Here is an 18,328-nt window from a genome sequence, read left to right on the forward strand (position 1 = left end):
GTATTCAAATCCGCCGCGGGGCCGACGGTTGTGTTGAGCTACGCCGCCGCGGCCTCGGACTGACTGTCGCCTTTCGCCGACATGCCCGGCACCCGGCGCTGACGGGTCTTCTGGCCGGGTGGGAGGAATGGAGAATCGGGGTGTGCCTCCCGGGCCTTATCGGGCCACCAGGCTGGTAAGACAGCGCGGAACGCCGAGACTGGGCAGCCGGGGTGATGGCCGCCACGACTTTTACGTGAGAATGTTCGCAGTTCTCCCTCGGGTGGAGGGAAGGTTCCCAGAGCCGCTCGGTTCGCGGAAAAGGAGGGTGAGGGGATTTAACCCGTATCGCCGATCTTTGAGGAACTCGCCTCCCCCCCTCCTTTGAGAGTCTGTCCCCCTCTTTTGCTCCGGGGGCCCGCTTCATAGGCCACTCCTGAAGCTTCGTATAATATTCCGAGTTTAGGCTCTCCCTACGCCTGCCCCCATCAGGAGTCGTGAAGAATTTTGAATGAGTTCTTGGGCTTTAGGGTCAGACTGGGGGCAAGCCCGACTGTGACAGGGTCGCTTTGCCGGTCCTGTAGAATGTAATACAGGATGTTCGGACTGAATACCACCAGGTAACAGCTGACAATTTCATAACTAAACCCAGAATGTCCTAAGTACCCATCAGGAGCCACTTGGTGGTCACTGGGGTTGTACTTGTATATGGTGTCTTGTGTATTTGGATTTTCAATTTAAGAGGATACTATGCCACTGGTTATATGATATTAGGAGCATCATTCAGTGAGCCTCAGTTTACACACTAGTAAAACAGGGCTCATAAAACATGCCCAGTCTAAGAGATTTCCCAGGATATATACACTGTGAAAGTGCATAGTAGTCTGTAGAATAGGAATCAATTTATTCTCTAAATTGCAGCTCAACATAAATTTCTTGAATAAATATATCAAATGTGGAAGTGTGGGAAGAAAAGAATACAATTTTCAGCCCTTAAATTTTGCGTTGTAATATTGGGGCCACATAGGTTGGGTAAGTGGTAGCATAGCTAGTAGTAGCATGACTGGGATTACAAATCAGATTCCCTGACTTCTCATGTAGGATTTTTCCATTAAAAAGTGATATGTTTATTCTGCACCAACACCATCTTCATGTTCCACTCTTTGACCTGCCATGAAACTAAAAGTTTGGGTAATTTGAAGACAGTAAATGGAAAATGTATCTCTTAAAAATGTAGATATGTCACGGTGTCATAAAACAAACAATAGACTTAGAACTTAATTTACCCCATCTGTTCTATATTCACTAGTGATTTATTCCCTTAAGAGATACTATAGTAAACATGTAAGCTTTTATAATACTAAAGATAATTTACCAATAAAACTACGCCTGCCGTGAGTTGTTCAGCCTGCCTAGTTAACTAGTGCAGGTTCTAAAGTCAGTCCAACTTGAGTTTGAATGCCTGGATTTATCACTTAGCTGTGTGTCTTTGGTCAGATTATTAAATTTCTCTGTGCTTCATATTCCTTATCTGAAAATGGGATAGTAATGTTACCTATTCACAGAATTGTGAGGATTAAATTGAAATAATGTAAAGCATAGTGTCTGACACAAGTGCAACTAGCATATTATTAATATTGAGATTTTTTTAAAAAGCAAGAATAAATGCCTTCTTTATTGAGGACTAAAGGCAATTTCATTGCCATTCGCCAATATTCCTAGGTTTCCTAAATAAGCCAACCAGCCACTGAAGTGCTTTTAGTACAAAACTATTAGATAAAAATATTACAGCACTGGAATTTATAAAAAGAAATCAGTATGAAATATAAAATTTTCTCTAGCACAAATAAAATAAGTGATTTTTTTCATGAATTTTAATTATTTAATAAGATGTGAATGAGAGAATTTTCTTTGTCTGATTTGTTTCAAATCAGTAAGATTTCCTTTTTTTATGTATAATTTTCTTTTCTTTTGCAGTGGAATGAAGTTACCACATCTTTCAGAGCAGGAATGCCTCTAAGAAAACACAGGCAACACTTCAAAAAATATGGCAATTGTTTTACAGCAGGAGAAGCAGTGGACTGGCTTTATGACCTATTAAGAAATAATAGCAATTTTGGTCCTGAAGTTACAAGGCAACAGACTATCCAGCTACTGAGAAAATTCCTTAAGAATCATGTAATTGAAGATATCAAAGGCAAATGGGGATCAGAAAATCTTGATGACAACAGCCAGCTATTCAGGTACTAAACAAAGAAATAACCATAAAACTGAATTACTTAACGATGAAGTTTAACTTCACTTCTATTATACCTTTATTAAAACAGCAGCTTCTTCAGGAAAAATAATATTTTCTATAGGAAACTTAATTGCTCTTAGTCTAATGAAAACTATTTAGAAGTTAGTTAGAGGTAATCGCTGCACAATTCAAACTTTTTAAATGTTAAATTGTATATATAATAAAATAGGGAGTTGGGAGGAAAGAATGAGATATTATTACTTCTGCATATTGTGAAAGCTCTATAACATGTCAAAGACAAATCATTATTAATCTTTAGTGTCATAGATTTAAGAATTACAAGACAAGTTCTCAAAGGTTCTTACCTTAAGGTAACATATAATCTATATAATCTAAGAATACATGTGATGAGGTAAGTAATAGCAGACTTTATATAGTAACTAACAAAAGAAATATACCTCATGTTAAAAAGAATATTTATTAAGCATTTATCATGTGCCAGAAGCCCTGCTTTATGTTTTACATGTTTTATTTATTTAATCCCTAGAGTAGCTAAGCATGGTAGATGTTAATTCCTTTTTACAGGTGAGGAAGCTGAGACCAGGCTTCAACAAATCTTGTTCCCTCAGTCTGAAATATGTTGTAACTTGAAACACTACACATTTATCAGTCTAGTAAATATAGTTTATGTCAGCTCTGTTGAAGCTGCTCTGGGGCCTTTCTGACTCCCTTAGGCCAGCAAATTGCTTTTTCGCTTATGTACCCAAAGTTCTTGGTTATATATCCCTTAAATTAGGTCTTTAGGTTCTAATACCCAAGCTTTTTTACTCTACAAAATTAATACTTTTCAAATGAAATGTCATAGAAATTGATTCCTGTCTGTATATCAAAGATGATTTATGTCATACAAGTAAACTGCAATAACAAATATGTGAATAGCTTATTTTGTGTAACACTCTACAGATCTTTCATCTCTCATCTAGTCATCAGTCACCTTTTGAGTTCCTTTGCTGCCGCTCATCCTTTAGCTCTTACTGTCTTCAAGGTCCTAGGTTTGTCTACACTTCACCTCTGTCCCTGGGCAATCTTGTATCACATCATGTCTTCACTTACTTATGACTTTCAAACCTCTAACTCAAATATCTCTTCTGAGTGTTTAGGCCCACTTTTTGCCTGTTAGACAGGCACTTCAAATATAGCATATGGAAAGTCTCTATCGTCTCTTAACCTGAATTTTGACATTTTATATCCATATCTGAATGAATGGCACTGTCTTCCCTGTAGTTGTTTTCATTTTTCCCCTTCTTTCCTTTAAATATGATATAGTTATCAAACCCATGTCTATTTACAGGCTCAGTATTCTCTGATTTATCTACTTATCTCTCCACTATGAATATTCTTTTTGTTAGACCATTACTCTCTCTTACCTGGAATTCTGTATAACTCTCCACTTCTAGTGTTTTACAGTTGTAACAAAACTATGAAGTGCTTAAAAATAAAGTTTACCAAAAATATGTAAGACGTTACTGGAGAAAATTATAAAATTGTATTGAGACTAATAAGTGGAGAAGGATATTCTGTTAATGAATGAGAAGACTTAGTGTCATAAATAAATCACTTCCCAAATTGGTGTATAAATTCAGTGCATTTTCATTCAAAACCCTAAATAATTTTTTATAGACTTTAACAGCAGATTCTGAAGTTCATTTGGAAAAGTAAAGGTCCAAGTCAATGGGCTTAATTTAATTTAAATTAAGACAATATTTATATATGGGAACTTAGTATAAGTTATATATAGATTAAATACCTAAATATAAAAATAGAACTTATGAGTGACCATAGGAAGATATTTTAAGGACAGTGGAATAAAAAGAAACTTCTGAGGACACTTGAAACTTATGCATAATTTTTTTTATTGACATATAGTTTATTTACAATATTGCATTAGTTCTGGTATACAACAGAGTGATTTGGTTTTATTTATATACATATTCATTTAAAATTATTTTCCATTATAGGTTATTACAAGATAATTGAATATAGTTCTTTGTGCTATACAGTAAATCCTTGTTGTTATGCATAAATTTAAAGTCTGTTAAAAGGACTATAGAGATATTGTTTATGTATATTTAGTAAAAGTACAAAAATATGAACAATAAGGAAATTAACTATCGGTTAATGATTTCAATTAGGAAGAGAGAAAGAAACTAGAATTAGCAAACAATTTCCTTCATTTAAAAAAAGATACTGAAATTTTGTTGATGGTTATATACGTGAATGTTTTATATTGTTTTCTGTACTTTTTTTTATCTTTGTAATATTTTATATTAAATTGAAGGGTGGAAAACCAAAAGCAGCAACAGAGACCAAGTTCTGGAAACTGAGCAATCACAAGGGCAGAAAATATATACAATTTAGCTAGCACATGAAAGAAATTTAGAAAATGAAACACTCTAGAACCAATTTGTAAGTGATACCTCTCCAACAGAATTGATCCTAATAATAACCCTAAATTATCCAGAAATAAAGTTAAAATATATACAGTACACTGAAAAAGAAGCGGGAAACTATTAAAATGTTTTTTAAAGGCTTAATAGGAAAATCAATTTATGTAGAATCTTTCATTTCTTGATTATATAAATACAGTTTTTTAGGTGATTTTTGAGATAAATGAGCAGTATAAGTTTATGATCTCATATTATTTATTGCATATTATTCTTAAACCAGATTTCCTGCAAATTCTCCACTTAAAACTCTTCCACGAAGACATCCAGAATTGAGAAAAAACAGCATAGAGAACTTTTCCAAAGATAAAGATAGTATTTTTAAATTACGAAACTTATCTCGTAGAACTCCTAAAAAGCATGGATTACATTTCTCTCAGGTAAAACATCATTTCCATTTCTACTAATCACTTGTTTAATTACCATGTTGTTAATAATAGAATCAATAAATGATTCTTAATATTTGAAGCCAATACTGGAAATCTCTTAATCTACATTATGTTCTAAAAATGTACGTGTAGATTTGTTTGGAACTCATAGAAACAATAAAAAAAACGGTAGTGAGACATACTTGAAATAGCATTTGTGTAATTTAAGCATGTTTTGTTTTAAGTTAATTTGAGGGTGGTGGGGGCAGCTGAAAAACAAAACTATTACTATAAATTACATTATTTTTTCAAGTGACACATACCTTCACAAGGGACAGATACTAATTCAATTACTAAATACAGGAAGTGGTATCAGTTCAGTATTTCCTTAATTTGAGCATAGCGTATTAAACCAAAATAATTCTTTTTTCAGGAAAATACAGCGAAAACTGACTGTGAAATAATCAATGAAGATCAAGAAAATTCAGTTGATAATAGAGAAATAAGCCAGAAAGATGTTGAAGAAGTTTGGAGATATGTTATCTTGATCTAGTAAGCTAAAACTAAATTATAACCAATTTACTGAGGTTTAAAATGTTAATATTTTCATTAAGATATGTAAGTGAAAACAAACAGATTAATTCTCAAAGCTTAGAATTTAACCTGTAGATGTGTTTCTTAAATACTATTGCTATAGTTCTAGTACAACAGAAGTAGAATGTTTTCAGTATGATTTGATTTTAATTTGAATCAGAATTATAGCTATTATTTGGGATCTATATTGGAATCCTTCTAAGGCTATTAAGATAAATATAGTTTAAAGTGAATAATAAGTATAAGCCTTAGAAGTTTGATTTAAGAAAAAAACAAAATATTCTGAAAGCTTTGTTTTCCAGTTGTATTTTTTCATGTTTATATTCTATTCCACTTATTTTATGGAGGAAAAAGGTTTATATTCTTTCTTCTATTTAGCCTGCAAACCATTTTAAGTGTTCCATCCCTCGAAGAAGTCATAAATCCCCAACAAGTAATTCCTCAATATATAATGTACAACATGACCAATACAAGTAAACATGGAGTAGTTATACTGCAAGACAAATCAGGTTGGTATCAGTAAAAGAAGTTGTAATCATTTTAAACTTGCTTACAAAGGTTGCAGCTATTATGAGGATAAAGAGAGACCAAAATGTAGAAAATGAAATCCTTTAATTGAAAGAGTATCAGGGAGACTTGTTTTATCAGAGGTGCTTTAGTAATCATGGTGGAATAATTTTTAAATGAATATTACTCATTATTTTAGCTCGTAAGGTGGATTCATGCATGATTTTTGTTTTGGCAGGGTTTGCATACCAAAGGGTATACAAATATAATTAAAACTATTGATTACCCACAGTTTATTGAGGGCCTACAATGTGCCAGGCGTTGTGCTAAAGATTTAGTGATGAGCAAGAGAGAAATGATCCATGCCTTCCTGGAGCTTACATGAGAAGTTATATTCAGATTTAAAGATGTCAAGACATATATACAAAATCAAAGTAACATGCAATAAAATAAGGCCAAACTCTCAAGAACAGAACTCTAAGGAGCACTGGCTATTGTGTATATGTTTATATAATGCATTGATTTCACATATAAGATAGGAAAATCAGGGAAATAATTCAAGCTAGATGCATTAGGAAGCTTATATTACAGGAAATGTATCAAAAAATTTACTCAATGTTGGCTTTTTTTTTTATACAATCAATTAATATCTATAAAATTAACTGACGTGCACTATTTGAGTTTCTTTTTGTGGGCAGGAACTTTGAGGTTTTAATCATTGGAACAAAAAAGTAAATGTCAAAACTTAAGAGCTATGTTGTTCATGTATGTAGCTTTGGACCACACCATCTTTTATTACCTAAAATAATTTAAGTATATGCTCTCACCCAAATTTTCTATTCTTTATAACCATTAACTTTTCAAATCAAATATATGTGTGGTTTTGTGTTTGTGTCGAAAACTGCTGCATTTATTTAACATATGTTCCTTAGTGGCAATTGAAGGATTTTAAGCAAGCCTCACTGTGAAAGCACCCTGGTATTCAAATACAGCTTGTTTTAAGCATAGGGCTCACTCACATCAGTATTATTCAAATAGCATACCTATAGTCACACCAGAAATGAGGATACGGAAAAGATGGTGGTAGTGAATAAATATGAGTGTTCATTTATTTTTGAATCCCCCCCTACAAATAATTAATCCTTGATTTGGTGTAGCTAATTATTTTATGTATCATGGCAAGAATCAAACTGAGTATCTTTATAAGTAACTTTTTAAACTTGTAGTTTAAGATACTGTCTTGGCCCTATGTCTTGTTAAACGTAATAATTTTTAATCCTGGTGGTACACATACATATATATATATATACACATGTGTGTATAATTATATCATAAGTGTGAAGTTTTAAATATACAGTCATAAAAATTTTATGATTTACCAAACAATATTAATTTTTTTGTGTAGATGACCTTCCTCACTGGGTATTATCTGCCATGAAGTGCCTAGCAAATTGTAAGTTAAATGAACTGTATATGTGTGTTTTATATTGATAGTATTTAACAAGTACCAAGGAAATTTTTTAATAATTTATAAAAAACTGATAAAATTAAATTTTATTATTTCTCTTGATGTTTAAATGAAGACCTAGTAGAACGGATTACATTTCTTTGCATGTGGAGTGTGTTACAGAGCCCTTAACTTTTTCTATATAGATAGTGATTTTATAATCCAAGCCCATCATTTATGGCTCAGTTCTCATAAATCGTAAAAATCCTAGGCTAGAGGATCTCAAAGGATTTTTAGGTATAATCAACATCAGTTGCCTCAATGAGGCCCAGAGAGATCAAATAGCACCTTGTAAGTAGAGCGCCTTGTAAGTGGAAAGTTTCAAACAGAAATGAAGTCTCTTAAAACCTACTTGAGGCCCCTTGCCATTGTACACAACTTCAACATTCAGGTGCTTCATGACGTGCTTCTACTTCATAGGATATATTAATGGGATTTTTTATGTTTATGAAAACAAATGATCTGTCACTAATCAGATAATTTTTTAGCATTTCATTCTTCAAGCTTTTTCCATAATAATCAGTAATAATTTTTGTAATTTAGGACCCCAATTCCAATACAAACCCTGATAGCTCTCAAAATCAGTTTTTTAAATGTGCAAAGGTATGTGCTTGTAAATAATCAAAAGTTAAATTGTATTTTAATAATTGTTACAAAAGTATTTTTCTAGTTCTTATAAAATTAGTATTTTATTAATGTTTAGGATAAGTATATATTCCCTTGTTGTCCACTGGGTGTCAATATGACAAAATAACAGAATAGCAATATTAACTATAATGTTAGTTATAGAAAATTTATATCAAATTGAAGTAAAAATCCTGATTAGAAGTGTACGATTTTTGAGTTTTTCTTCCTTACCTTCCCTCTACCTAACTGCTCTTCTCTCTCAAAACTTGGCTCATGATTAGCAACTCAGATTGTGTGCTTCCAGGAATTTCTCTGCTGCCCTATGTTTAGGGATTTGTTTTTTTTCTTCCCAGTCCATGTTATACATAAATGATCCTGAAGATCTAACTTACAGATTCCAATTTAGCAGATACGTCTAACCATAGGCATTGTTAAGACTTTTCTTTAACTCATATTTTATTTAATCCCCCACAGTAATCCTGATGTGTAGGACTCAGTGATCAGTATACTATTACCAATTTTTTTTCTAGAAAAGAAAACTAACTTAGACTGTTTTCTAATACGTAAGGAGCTATGTATTCAAACTGAGAGTCTCTAACTGCAAATTCTATATTAATTCCAGTAAAGTATTGTCTTAGAAAACTTTTAATGATTATCAAATGTTATTTTGTGCATATTATGAATATTTCTTATATCCTCAGAAATAAAGTCTTTTTATTTTCTTCCACATAAAACCCTTATTAGCCTTTAAGCTATCAAGTGTGTGTGTGTGTGTGTGTGTGTGTGTGTGTGTGTGTGTGTGAATTTGGAAGATCGCATAATGACTCTAATCTGAGTGCATATCACAATCACTTAGACTCACCAAAGATTCTTATTCAGTTGATTCAATATGTCAGGAATCTTTTTTTTCAGTCGTAACTCAGGAGATTCTTGTAGTAAAAATGCCCAGATCAATATTTGGTAACTACTACATTAGTGAACAAGAAGCAAACATATTTAGATCAGTAATTCCTAGCTCCACCTCCATACATTCTGGTCTATATAGAGGAGATTATATGTTTAATAGGTTAACTGAATGATTCTGATTATGTAATCCGTGGACCACACTTTAAATGCTGTTGGGCTTCAAGGTCCTGGGCCTTGCTCTTAATTCACACTGCTCTAAGTCCTAATTCTAGCTTTACCTCCAACAGCTCTTTCATCTTGAGCAAGTTACTCTGAGCTTCAGTTTCCTCATCTGTAACATGAGATCAAAACTTATTTCTGAGGAAAATACTAGTGATTTGGCATGATTATTTCAATGATGTTAAGCTAATAGAATAGCAGTGTAAAGATATTACTTAAACTTATTCATAGTATGCTTCATGTCAGGAAAAATTTATTCATGAAGATGTAAATTTACAAAGGACAATTTGGAAGAATTATTTGCACTGTCCAGATATTCTTTGCTTTATAAAATGAATTGTGGTAAAATCCCATTAAAACTTCCCTGATGCTTTTAAAATGTATTTTGAATTTTACTTTATATACAACTTCTCAGGCATATAAATATTAAAGTGAAACAAAATGTTAATTGCTTGCAGTGATTTCTAGTGAAAAGATAATGAGAAGGAATGAGATGTACACAACCCTTTAAATTTTTGAATTGTGATAGAATTTGTTAAACATAGCTCCTTCATGAAAGAAATACAGGTTTTGTGAAGAAATACCTTCTAATACAGGTTTTGTGCTTTCTATAAGTATCTTTAAAAATTGTATGTAAGATAATTTTGCCTTTTATTTTTTACCTTCTACTTAGGGCCAAGAAGTAATGATATGAATAATCCAACATATGTTGGTTTTGAACGAGATGTATTCAGAACAATTGCAGATTATTTCCTGGATCTCCCTGAACCTCTGCTTACCTTTGAATATTATGAATTGTTTGTGAACATTTTGGGTATGTATAGATTTTTACTTGTTTAAATTAATTTTATTAGTTTCCAAGTCCCCCGTAATTTAAAAGATCTAAAAGTATAGTTAAATACGAAAGTGGCAGGCTATAAATTATTTTAAAATTCAGGAATACTGTGGTTGCTGTTATGTTGTTTTCCAGTAATTATGCCATTCCAAAAAATAATAATAATAATAATGCAAATATATCATCCTGACATTGGTTCTCCACTCAAATCGGGTGTCTTACAATTCAGTTCATTTCTGATGCTAACTACCCAAAATTAACCCAGACCCCACAATTTAAGGACCACGTCTTTCAACTCGGATACTAACTACCCAGTGCTAACTTAGATCCCACAGATTAAGGGCTCAGTTCCACAAGACTGCCCTCACTTCAGAAACCAGTTGCCAGTGGAGTCCTCAGGTTTACTCACATTTCTGCCTGTCTGACTTCTAAATCAGAGATTCCCACAACCCCCCTCAGGTTTAGTAATTCACTAAAGTGACTCCCAGAACTCTAGAAAGTGCCTTACTTAATGATTACCGGTTTATTATAAAGGATGCAAGTCAGAAACAGCCAAACGGAAGAGATATATAGGGCACGGAATAGGGGTAAGGGTTGTACAGAGCTTCTGTGTTCTCCCCAGGAATGTCACCCTGTCCATATATTCACCAACCGGTAAGCTCACATAGCTGTGTTGTTTCAGAGTTTTAATTGAAGCTTTATTACACAGACATGGTTGATTAACTCATTAGTCGTTGTTGATTAAGTTCATCTCCACTGCCACCACCACTAACCACCCGGTTACCCCTTCCAGAGAGGTCTTAGGTAGGGCAAAAAGTTCCAGCCTTCTAATCAAGACCTTCCCTAAATTGCTTCATTAGCATCAACTCAGACATGCTCAAGTAGGCTCATTATGAATAACAAAAGACTTCTATCACTCTGGAAATTCTAAGGGCTTGAGGAGCTCTATACCAGGTACCGGAGACAAAGAGCATATATATATTTTGTTATACTACTGTTGCCTTATAATTAAAAGCTTTCTAATATTTTTAGACTGAGGGCAGATTTTTTTTAATGTATTTGACTCAATCCATTTAATTAGATTGTTGACATAAATTTTAAAGTTATTTATATCATAACTTGAAAAACCTCTAGTCAGTCTTGCACTTTGTAACTGAATGTTGCATGTGTCCTATTTAAGTGATTTCTGAATTAAGCAGCTGCTGTTTGTACTGTACTAACAATATATACTATAGTGATGCTTTTTTTTTAACTTTACTGTTGTTTTTGTTTTATTTTTGTCCACTGTCATACAGTTGCATCTTAATTTTTGTTTCATTTTCTGGTAGTTGTTTGTGGCTACGTCACAGTTTCAGATAGACCCAGTGGGATATATAAAATCCAAGATGATCCACAGTCTTCAAAAATCCTTCACTTAAACAGTCTGAATTCCTTCAAATCAACTGAGTGTCTTCTTCTCAGTCTGCTTCATAAAGACAAAAACAAAGAAGAATCAGATACTACTGAGAGACTGCAGATAAGTGATCAAGGATTTCAAGAAAAATATGCTAAGAAAATGCAGCTAGTTAATTTAAAAAACAGAAGAGCCAGTGCTAATGACATAATGGGAGGAAGCTGTCATAATTTAATGGGCTTAAGTAGTATGCGTGTTCTATCCTCTAACATCAAACCAAGGTGCTATTCGATAGAAGGAATTGTAGATTTACCAGGGAGTTCAAGTAAAGAGGTCTCCAGTGTCTTCCATCAATCTGTTCTGAACATAGAAGGACAAAATAATAAACAATTTTTAGAGTCTAAGACCAAACAGGAATCTCTAATGAATCTTCATTCAGAGGAAAGTATTCAAAAGCCACTCTGTGTTGGTTTTAAGAGAACATCTACTTTGACCGTTCAAGACCAAGAGGAATTATATAATGGGAAATGCAAGTCAAAACAGCTTTGTAGATCTCAGAGTTTGCTTTTAAGAAGTAGTACAAGAAGGAATAGTTATATTAATATGCCAGTGGCCGAAATTATCATGAAACCAAATCTTGGACAAGGCAGCACAAGTGTACAAACAGCTATGGAAGGTGAACTCGGAGAGTCTAGTGCCACAGTCAATAAAAGACTCTGCAGAAGTACAATAGAACTTTCAGAAAATTCTTTACCTCCAACTTCTTCTGTGTTGACTGGCACACAAAGTAAGGTTGATGCTTTCAATGCATGTGATATTAACTTTTAGTGTTTACTAACCCTGTTTTGCTTACCTGGCTTTTCTTCTCTGAAATTGCTTAATTTTTTTCCTCCAAAAGGAAAGTTTCTTATTATAAAAAGCTTGTCATAGCATAACCAAGATTTATTCTACTTACCTAAAGCACTTATTTTCTTTGCCTTCAATTGCACTTATTCTGAGTCACTTTATTTAATAAGTGAAGGATTTTAATGCTCAAATGGGTTATGAAGAAAATAATGAGAATCTTACCATGTTTTTGAGGAATGTGGTAATTTCTAGGAATAGTTAAATGAAATATTAAAATATTTTGCCTTCTTTATATAATTGTATATGCTGGTAGTATGAAAGCAACTAGTGTCATTGATGATTTTTGGGGGGGGGTAACTTTGCCTTCTAGGTTTGCTGCAACCTCATTTAGAGAGGGTTGCCATCGATGCACTACAGTTATGTTGTTTGTTACTTCCCCCACCAAATCGTAGAAAGCTTCAACTTTTAATGCGCATGATTTCCCGAATGAGTCAAAATGTTGATATGCCCCAACTTCATGATGCAATGGGTACAAGATCACTGGTAAGTTGAGTTCTTGAGGAAAGAATAAGCCCTGGTTCATAAACCAAAAAAAAAAAGAAAGAAATCCAAACCTTCTAAGTACTACTTGAGTGATATCACGATCATGAAATGCTGGATTCTTGAGTTTAAAAATCTCTTAATACTTTTAACCTTTCCTAGTAGCAGAATTTTGGTGCATTAATCCTTTGTGCCCAGTCTATTATAGTTCATATTTTAGTCTTCATTTTGTTTGAGGACTGTGCCTCTTCACTCATCCTATATCACTTCATACTGATTGACTCAGGCCATATTATATTGCCTGAGTTATATTATATTGTTTGATAGGGGAAGGAAGAGATGGAGTCACTGTTAAAAGCTTAAGGGCACTATAATTCTGTGAAACAGGATTAATGGGAAATTCATGTATAGTAAATAAAAGTGTTTCAGCGATTGTGGGAGTGGGAAAGTTGTATTTGATGAGTTATGTGAATTAAGATAGGTTGTCATTGTGGGCAAGAACTTGGGAGAAACTACTGTGAAGCAGTCATAGGCTCTATATGAAGATGAGGGTATAAACACTGATATGCAGACATTGATTGGAAATGAACTCTTGAAACAATACTTCTAATCTCTAATATCTCCCTCCCTGTTTCTCTATCTGTGGGTCTCCCTCTTCCTGTAAAGAGCTGCCACTTTCTCAGAGCACAGCTTCAGTTTACAAGATGTTCTTATAGCAAGGAATCTGGAGCTAAGTTCCATTCTTCCACTCTTTATGAACAGTTTTATCATGGCAGACCTAATGTAAAGAGGAAGACTTATTCCTGAGTAATTGTGGTGCCATTAAAAAGCATAGGGAAGTTTGTAAGAGAAGATAGTGAGAAAGCTCCTAGCTAGAAAGCTAGGAAATATTTTGGTTTTACACTTTTTGAGTTTGAGGATATAACAGCCAAGTGAAATTTATCCAACAGAATATTGGAAACATGAACCTCGTAGAAAAAAGGGCATAAGGTGTATTTTTTGGAGAGGTGGTAGTTGAAGCTATTAGAATAAATGAGCTCTACAAAACTGAGGAAAAAAGGAGTTAAAAAAACTGAAGCCTGAACATGTTAAGAAGATAGGAAAACCTGCATGTAGGAATAAAACCAAAAATCTTTCAATTTAGTAAATATGTTCATCATCTATTATGTGCAAAATATTTAAAATAAAATTTTGATATTCTAATTATTTTAGAATGAGGTGTGTAGTTGGGTGTGTGTGCTTGTATGTGCAAGCATGCATGCGTGTATCTTATGGATATGAATGAAAGTAAATTAGTTTTGAAACAATCTGTCACAGGATTTGAAGATCTTTGTGATGGAATTGAAAAATACATATATCTAATTGTTATTAAACTTCATTTCCAATCAATTTCTGCATATAAGTGTCCTCATTTTTAAGCTGAAGTCTGCTTATCACTTTATCTCAATACTTCAGCATGATACTACCTAGGAATGACTGATATTCTAATTTATATAAAACTTCAAATTTTTTAATTCACATCTTTAAATGTTTCTAGATGATACACACTTTTTCTCGGTGTGTGTTATGCTGTTCAGAAGAAGTAGATCTTGATGAGCTTCTTGCTTCAAGATTAGTTTCTTTCTTAATGGATCATCATCAGGAAATTCTTCAAGTACCCTCTTACTTACAGACTGCAGTGGAGAAACATCTTGACTACTTAAGGAAGGGCCATGTATGTATTGTATATCTTACTCTGCATTAATTGGTTGCAAGTGGCAAACTCATCTCAAAGTAGCCTAATCAAAAAGGGAGATTTTATCAGCTCACATAAATAACCTCTAAAAGTCAGGAATGTAGACTGAATATGGAGACTCAAATAGTAATAGGACTCTGTTTTCATCCCTCCATCTCTTATCTCCATTTGGATCCTATATTTGACAAATGGCTCCTTCACGTGATGGGGAATATGGCTGATTAAAGCTCTTGAGTCCTAGGCTTACATTTATAATGCAAAGGAGAGAAAAGCCATTCTTCCACCTCCAATTTGAAAAGTTCTTGATATGGACTCAGGTTGGCCCAATCTTAAGTTAAATGCACATCCTTTGGTTGGTTGATGGGGAGTGAGTTGAAGAGAGAGGCCATACTGAGTGGGCTACATCGATTAGAGGAGAATCTGTTCTTCAAAAAAGGTAAGGATACTGGAAGTGAATGGGAAGGAACTGTTAGAAGAAGAAGAGAAGGAATCTAAGCAGCCAAAAAACAATAGATGTCTACTATATTCAGTCTTTGACTGTTCAGCACATGTATTCATGTTTCTTCCCATACATACCATTCTCATATTGCCATGACTTAACCGTAATTATAATTATCCCCACAGTTTCTTTTATCAACAGACGTTATGGGCTCTGCTCTTGCTCTTACATCTCAAAAGCAAGGTGAACACTTTAACTTTTCTGTCTCAGAACATCGATGTTTTAAGATGAATTAAAATATCACTTTCATTGTTATTGTTTTATAGTTAAAAGAATAAAAGTTATGGTTAATGGTAATGATGATAACTATTTACTTTTGTATGCTAAACACTTTATATACATTATCTCATGTACATCCCCATTTTATAGTTGAAGAGACTGACCAAGACAAGTTTAAATAACTTGCTGATGGTTATAAATCTGGTAGGTTGTAGAGCTGGGATTTAGACCCTACTGACTTACTGCTACTTTGCTGCATAATACAGTTTTCTTAAAGTGTTGAATGGTTGGTGGCAAAATAATAGGTACTAAGTCCTATCAAAGAACACTTTACCAAACAGGAACATGATCAGAATTAATAGATTTGACTATTATAATTTTGTTCACTACAGATTAGAAGTCCTGGAGATGGACTGATTGCTCCTTTGCCAACATACTCATACTGTAAGCAAATTAGTACTCAGGAGTTTGATGAACAAAAAGTTTCTACCTCTCAAGCTGCAATTGCAGAACTTTTGGAGAATATTGTTAAAAACAAGAGTTTGCCTCTAAAGGATAAAAGGAGAAAACTAAAACAGGTAAGAGAATGAGCAAGTTCTCAATTGTAAATATTTTCTAATATGCTGTTGCTAATTGTTATTTAATACCATTTCAAATCTAATTTCTCATTTTAAGATTTTGGATTTTGAAAATCATATATGTAGGCTGTGTATGACTACCTGCCTGGTTTTACTCTCTTGAAATTTTAATAATAACAGATACTTTGTATGATTATAGCATGCATTAACCTGGAGAAACAGTTACAAAATTTGGATTATAATACATAACTTTTAGTGACTCATTATTACCATTTAGAATTTTTAGCTCTACAGCAAAACCCTGTAGCCACATGATTCTGGCAAATCCAATTCCATGTCTGAGACAAAGAAATATGAAATATACTCGATCCTTGTGACCTTCATAGGCTTTGTCAGTGAAAATGAAGAACATCTGGGATCTAAGAAATATTACAGTGTACCTTTCATATGTGAGAAGGCAGAGGAAGAAGCAAGGATAAAGTGAAAGGATACTCCTCTCTGTGATACATCTTTGAGAAAGGCACTGAATCCTTATAAAATGTTGACCACTGGCTTCAGCTAAGAAAATAATGTTAAATACCCTCTAATTCCTCACCTCGTTTTTAAGTTTCAGAAGGAATATCCCTTGATATATCAGAAAAGATTTCCAACCTCTGAGAGTGAAGCAGCACTTTTTGGTGACAAACCTACAATCAAGCAACCAATGCTAATTTTAAGAAAACCAAAGTTTCGTAGTTTAAGATACTAATTGAATTGAAAATTATGTAATACTTGTGAAACTCTGGTAAATGAAGCCATATCTAAGAATCCAGCTACTAAAAAGGAAGTCTATTTATTAACAAGGTTTTTCTAAATAAAACACATTATTGTAAGGAGGTGCCAAAATAGTTTTTATCAATGTGAAACTGCTAAACTTGTGAATCTCAACTGAAAGCAAATAGCAATAGTTTTTAAGCAGATATCTTAACCAGAAATAAGTTTTGTTTTCTATACGACTGTCTGGAAAAGCTATCATTTTGTTTGCTAAAATTTTATTTACTTGAATTTTGAAAATTGACGTGTGCTTATCAAGATTAAGCTGCAATTCTGTTTTTAAAAGAAAATAACTTATTGGCACATGTGCTTATGGGTATTAACCTAAAGAACTAGTTGTTTAGGATTACTTTTGTTTCTAAGTTTAAGACTGTGAACAATATTTGAAAAAATTCTCACCTGCTAAATGTTGCACTCTTTTGTATATTCTTTTCCTGCTTTTGGTCTATTTATATATGTATGTGTTTTTTAAATATATATATATATATATTATTAGGTTTTGGTTTGCCTTAAACATTTATCCCAACTGCTTCAGTCTTTCATTCTTTTCAATGAATATGTTATGCATTCTCATGCTCATGAATCTACTAAAAGATGGAGTTATGAAAGAAATATAATGCAATCATGTATTCATTCAAAAGGTTTATTTAGCAACTACTATGTGCCTTTCATTCTTCAAGATATGGAGAAACAATGATGAATAAAACAGAAAATCTCTTCCCTAAAGTATTTATTTTTTAATCAAGGGAGATATACCTGTCAGATACCTACAATAACAGTACACACCCTGAAATCAAGTTATGAGGATTCCTTCAGATGAAGACTAGCCTTTTTTGATTATGGAACAGTTCTCTAAACTAGTGTTTTTCAAATTGTTGCATGTTAGAATCACCTGAAGAGCTTCAAAATAATACATACTCAGGCCCTACCTTATACCAATTAAATCAAAACTTTAAGGGCTGGCATATAGGCATCAGTATTTTTTAAACTTTCTAGGTGATTCCAATATTTAGCTGACTTTAAGAAGGAGTGCCCTAAATACCATCTGTAAATAAAATGTCAAGCTAGTGGCATAATGACTTTTTATTTCATTGGAAGAAAATGAAAATATAAATGCCTTTCATCTTAATACAAGGTTCTCCGAGCTTCTGCATGACCAACTTGGTACAAACTTGAAGCAGTTTTTCTTCCCAATTTTACTGAAAATTGTTAAATACCTGTTTCTACATGTAAAGATATACATAACACATGAGATGTAATAGATACTTATTGTTCAATGACTGTTTTGATTTCTCAGTGTAATGTCATACTATAAAAGGAAAAGATTCCATTTGAAATTAATATTTTTATTAAAAAATTTGGACAGAAAATGATAACTATACCTTTTGCCCAGAAACCTTAACTATAAATATCTTGAACT

At 33.2% G+C, this 18,328-nt stretch overlaps 1 protein-coding gene across 2 annotated transcripts; it reads left to right on the top strand.

The window, feature by feature from the left end:
• The first annotated feature begins 45 nt into the window (after positions 1 to 45).
• DEPDC1 (DEP domain containing 1) lies at positions 46 to 17,202 on the top strand. Of its 2 annotated transcripts, XM_031465364.2 has the most exons (12): positions 46 to 175; positions 1,957 to 2,222; positions 4,946 to 5,102; positions 5,524 to 5,642; positions 6,063 to 6,193; positions 7,597 to 7,644; positions 10,124 to 10,264; positions 11,614 to 12,465; positions 12,895 to 13,067; positions 14,602 to 14,778; positions 15,910 to 16,095; positions 16,703 to 17,202. In XM_031465364.2, the coding sequence occupies exons 1-12, from the start codon at positions 128 to 130 to the stop codon at positions 16,841 to 16,843; spliced, it is 2,439 nt and encodes an 812-aa protein (XP_031321224.2). In that variant the 5' UTR covers positions 46 to 127; the 3' UTR covers positions 16,844 to 17,202. The 2 variants fall into 2 exon arrangements, with proteins under 2 accessions (XP_031321224.2, XP_064349402.1); XM_064493332.1 differs by lacking the exon at positions 11,614 to 12,465.
• The last annotated feature ends 1,126 nt before the right edge of the window (positions 17,203 to 18,328 follow it).

This window comes from Camelus dromedarius, chromosome 14, assembly GCF_036321535.1.
Source record: "Camelus dromedarius isolate mCamDro1 chromosome 14, mCamDro1.pat, whole genome shotgun sequence".
Lineage (NCBI taxonomy): Eukaryota > Metazoa > Chordata > Mammalia > Artiodactyla > Camelidae > Camelus > Camelus dromedarius.